At 46.1% G+C, this 5,388-nt stretch overlaps 1 protein-coding gene across 1 annotated transcript in view; it reads left to right on the forward strand.

Annotated features, from left to right (window-relative positions):
• LOC109538588 (protein outspread) overlaps positions 1-5,388 on the forward strand; it is an 86,060-nt gene that overhangs the window by 78,459 nt on the left and 2,213 nt on the right. Inside the window, exons 8-12 of the mRNA XM_019905884.2 lie at positions 445-677; positions 732-911; positions 970-1,206; positions 1,606-4,027; positions 4,086-4,270. Of these exons, the coding sequence (XP_019761443.2) occupies positions 445-677; positions 732-911; positions 970-1,206; positions 1,606-4,027; positions 4,086-4,270 (3,257 nt within the window). The remainder of the gene's footprint in view (positions 1-444; positions 678-731; positions 912-969; positions 1,207-1,605; positions 4,028-4,085; positions 4,271-5,388) is intronic.

Below are 5,388 nucleotides of genomic sequence, written 5' to 3' on the forward strand. Positions count from 1 at the left end.
CCTTTTTAGAAAGTGAACCATGGATGGGGAAATGTTGGCAGTTTTCTCAAAAAATGCTTGATTTCAAGAAGTTTTAGATTTGCGTGGTTTTTTTTGAGTTGCAAAATCCACTTGAACATGACGCTGCTTTTTTCGAAGTTTCTGAAGAACCAGTCGAGCCAGGGAATTCGTTTTGGCATCGTTGGCAAGAGAATTGAATGGGGGGGATCTGCCCTTGTCTAGGATAAGAATAATTTCTTCTCTTGTCCTGTTTCATCTGATTATTGTTGCCTCGATTTTCTGAAGAAAATCATGACCGAAAACGTGAGGCATTTTAAGTGAGAGTAGGGAAAATATGAGCGATTAAAGACCGAAGAATCTTCCGAAGAATACGGACTGTTCAATATCAGAATGATCTTTTTGATCCCCAAAAATTAGACTGTTACATTCTTTTACGAATTTTAGGGTTGGCTATGGCTGAAAACTCCGGACAACGAGTGGCTGCGCCACTGGATTGTACTGTGCGGACCCACCCTGAACGTCTACCAAGACCAAGACGAGCATGGCGTTCCTGAGCTGTGCGTCGAATTATCCACAGTTACGAACTACACGGAAATTCCGACCGATTCAAAGTACGGCTTCGAAGTCCAATGGAGTGGGCCTACGTTGACGCTGAGCGCTGTTACGCAAGGCATCAGGTCAGATCCCACGAAATCTTGCCCTGAACCGGCAACTGATTTGGAACTTTCCAGATCCAACTGGATGCAGGCGCTGAAGAAAGCAGCGCCGATGCCAACCGAAAGCCCCGCCACGCCAAACACGCCCCGATCAGTGCTGTTTTCCAGCGACGAAGAGTATCGGACAGCTTCGGAGGGCGGCCGGCGTGAAAGTGGCGATTGGAGCGAGCTCCCACCTTCACCTCCCTTTAACCGGTGAGTTTTTCCATCGTCGGAACCTCATCAGAGCCTAATTGGACGGACTTTTGCACAGGCTGGGGCTTCGGGTGAAGGACCGAGCAAGACAAAGGCCGAGATTACCGCGCTGCCAGTCCAGACAATCCACCCTGGACAGCACCTCAACCGACGAGCTAGATTGTGCCAAAGATTCTTCAGAAAACCACCACATCGAATTGGCTGTGTTGAGCGACAACGAGATCATCTCCGACCTGCAGAAGCAGCTGGCCAGATCTGCTCAAGAGGTGAACAACTTGGAGGAAGAAATCGCCAGGTAATTTCACCAAACCAAAGCGTAATCGGCGAACTAACGTGCGTTTGAAACTAATGGGGTTTTCCGGGTTTTTAGGCCGTCGTTCGGTAGAATTTCTTCTCGACGTTTCGCAAGCACGAGTGGCTTGCATCTTCAGAAGTGGTTTGCTTGAACGCTTACACTGTTCTCATCAGAACCCCCGTTCAGTTCTTCCGCAGAACTGAACGCGGTTTCTGATGAGAACAGTGTAAGCGTTCAAGCAAACCACTTCTGAAGATGCAAGCCACTCGTGCTTGCGAAACGTCAGGAATACATTCCCGTCGTTTGTTAGAATTTCTTTCCGAAACCCGAAAACCCGAAAACCCCATTAGTTTGAAGGAATGGCCTCGAAAGTCTGTCTCTTTTAACTTGCGTTTGTAGGTTGAAGAAACTCCAGTCCGATGCAGCGCAGCGGGAGAAGAGGGCCAAGGACATGCTGGCCAGCCTGGAGAAAGCCGAGCAGGAGTTAAACCAAAGAAACTCGCAGATGGAACTTCAGTTCCTGAAGGAGCAAAAAGCCATGCAGCGGCGCCTCGCCGAGTCTGAAGAGTCCTCGCGCACCTTCGAGCAAAAGTACGAGATCCTACTGAGGGAGTTGCAGGCGAAGCAGCAGATTCTATGCAACCTGCAAGAGGAACTGGACAGCTCGAATGAGCGACTGGAGCGCAGCCGGCAGGAAAACGACCGGGTGTACAAAAAGCTGCAGGAGCTGGACGCAAGAACTGTCAAGCCCAACAGCATCCACATGGACTCGCTAACTGAGCTGACCAACATCAACTTGGAGGTCGACATAGACGAGCTGGGCACTAACGAGCTGAAAGAATACTGTTTAGACCTGAAATGCCGCTTTGAAAAAGCGGTGATTGAAATCAGGGCGATTAAAAAAGCGCTGCGCCACTCTGACGATAACTGTGATAGATTAGAAATCGCCAACCATAGCTTGAAACAGAGCATAGAAATCCTCAAGCAGGAACACCAGGCGGAGGTGAATCTGCTGGTCGTCAGGCTGGACCATTTAACTGCGAAGCTGACGGCGGTTGAAAAGCAACTGCGGATCAAGGCAAAAACCGACGCAAAAGACAAAAGGCGCTCGCTGTCGCTGAAGGGCCGCGAGAACTTTTCAATCAACAAAGAGGTGGAGGACAAGGTGACTGAATTGGAGGCCAAGATACTGACGCTGGAAAAGGGAAGGCCGAAAAGGAGGTTCAGGCGCGAGCGCAGCAGCGAAAGAACGTCCCCAATAGACGACAAGTCGCTGAGGCGGCTTCGCCGCAAAAGCCTGGACAGCGCCACTTCTTCAGAGCCAATGAAACTCCTCATGCGGCTGAGTTCGCTAGAATCAAAAGTATCCAACGTGAATGCCTCTACAGAGTCGCTGAACATGCACAGCAGCAGCGTCTCGGATCTGACGAAACTAGCCGAAGAAAGCGACAACTTTGATGGCATGTTGATGTCGGCTAGAGCCAAAGTACTCGAATGTCTTCACTCGGTGAGCGTTCTCAAAAGCAAACGCTCATCTCTGAGCTCAGAGCGACTCGTTTTTCTCGAAACCACCTTGAACGAACTAAATGCGATTCTAAGCAGCGGCGATTCGAGATATAGTTTAAGTTCGGCCGAGGCCAGCGTCGTCAACGCCTCGGCTGAAGCTGTGGTCAAGCAGCTGCAGCAAATACTCCTAGAAAAGCTAACGTGTTTAGCTGAGAAGAAAAGACTGTTGTTAGAAAGCGGTAAGTTAGATGCTAGAGCCAGACTACAGATCTTGGCTGAAAAAGTCGCATACGAGAATGTGCTAGTTGATAGGATACAAGAAGCTTTAAATTCGCCCGTAACAGGCGACGCCATTTGCACGAGATTAATCGACAAAGAAACCAAGGAAACTGCGTATTTAATTATAGCTTTGCAGAACAAGTTGAATGGAACGAGCCAGAAGCAGCCGCCGATATGCAGAACCAGTGCGGAGTATTTGAGCAAAGTGCTGGCCAAGTGCTTGTTGGCGGTCGGCCAGGGCTTTAAAATGTGCAAAAACTTCGTGCAGAATAACGGGCCGTCGTTGCATATTCTCTGCGAAGAACAGCAAAAGCTCGATGTTCTACTGGACGTTTACAAGGCGACAAAGTTACCACAGTTGGCCGAAGCGCTGGCCAATGAGGCCTACAACATCTCCACCGACCAGTCCTGCCGGATTCGGTCGCTCAGCCCAGAAACCACACAGGAGTTCAGCAGAACGGCGACGAAGATCGTCAACCAGGAACTGATCCAGTCGGAAATCAACCATGTGCTTCTAAGGGCCGCGCAGATTTATCAGTCCCATCTGGATGCAGACCATTCGTTTTTCTTCAGTTTCTTCGCTTCTGAGCGGGCTGCGCTCGAACTGTGGTCCGACTCCGTGAGCGACTGCTTGTTCCACGAGATCAACCAAAGCGTGTCTGAGCTGACGGACCTTTACAGAAACAGCCTGAACAAGCTGCAGCGGCAGAACTGGAGACGCCGCGTCGAGTCGGAACGATGCAGCCGCACGGCCTCCAACTTGCTGCATGAATTTGCCGACATCATAGCGCACAAGTCCCTGATCGACGCCAGGATTAACGTTCTCAGCGGCAAGTGCAACATTTCGCAAGACTTTGCATGCAACGTCGACGCCAGCACGTTGTCCAACTGGCTGGAGAACGAGAAGGGCTGGATGGGCTTGGAGAGCCATCCTCTGGTCCAGATCAACCACAGCTTGGAGTCGGAGTTTGAGTGCATGCTCGAACGATTCACCATGGAGTGTTTTGCCATTCTGCGACAGCCTGAGCTAGAACAGGTTGGTCTCTTTCGGCGTTTGAACAACTCTTGAGTGCTTTTCAATGTTTTGCGTCTAGGTGATGGTGTACTTGGAGGAGTTTCAAGTGAAAATCGAAGAACTCCAAGGTTTGGTCAAGGTTCCGAAGGACCAGCCCCACCTGACGGTGGCTAGTTGGAACGACGTGTGCCAAAAATGTAGAAACCTGCGAACTAGTCTGGAAACGATCAAAAGCGCCATTGCAAACAACGACTCATCAACCAGGTATGAAATGATTTCTGTTTGAAACATTTTTTTATATATACATTCGTGACGGTGTTTCAATTCCAATTCTAAATTAATTCATGGGTTTCAGTCATTTATTGATTATTTTACGTTTCGGTTTATTTTTCCACCATCATCAGTTTTTCTAAAATAACAGATAGTTAAAAAAAATTTCATTAATTTAAAAAACAACCACAGTTCGTCAACAGCCTCATCATATCACGTATTAAAACACATCACAACTGCAATACTTTAAAGCATTCTAAAATTAATTAGGCCTAACAGGTGATTAGTCAGGACAATCAAATTTGGGAAGAGACTAGAGTTCTTCGTTCAGATACTTAAATATTTTTACTTACATGGTCGTTTACGTCGTTGCTGCTTTAAGCCTTGGCATACATTTGGAGTAGGGCTCGGAATCAAACTCGAATAATTCGAGTATTCGAATATTCGAATAGTCGAATATTCGAATATCCGAATATTCGAATACTCGAATACTCGAATATCCGAATATTCGAATACTCGAATACACCAACATTATCAAACTCACAAGGTGCAAATATCTTTATATGCGCTTTGTATACTTTTATAAAATAAATTATTCATGTTCTACAAGCATTTAAACAAATACCCATATATTTACAAGCAAATGAAAATAATCATATTTACTCTCCTGCAAATGAATGTAAAATGACGTCTCTGTGTTCTGGTGATTACAATTAATGTGCCGACAAAGGCACTTTTTTATCCGTTGCGGCTAGTTGCCAAAAATGATATGAGATAACAATTTTTCTTCTTGGAAAACGGTGAACGAAAAACGAACACTCGAATATCTAACGAATACGAATAGAAATACTCGATTATTCGAATATTCGTTAGATATTCGCGTATTCGAATAATGTTACTATTCGAATAAACCACTAAGCGAATATTCGAATATCAGATTTTTAAAAATTCCGAGCCCTATTTTGGATACAAGGCGAATAAAGTACTGTTTATATTGATTTCTTTTACTTTTAGCTATTTTTCTTTGTATTCTGAGGATATTATTTTTGGTTTGCAAAATTCTTCAATATACCGGGTGTTAGTTAATATTCTATGTTTATTTCATTTAATTA

This window comes from Dendroctonus ponderosae, unplaced genomic scaffold (assembly GCF_020466585.1).
Source record: "Dendroctonus ponderosae isolate FM_Combo_2020 unplaced genomic scaffold, Dpon_F_20191213v2 Dpon_F_20191213_3, whole genome shotgun sequence".
NCBI lineage: Eukaryota > Metazoa > Arthropoda > Insecta > Coleoptera > Curculionidae > Dendroctonus > Dendroctonus ponderosae.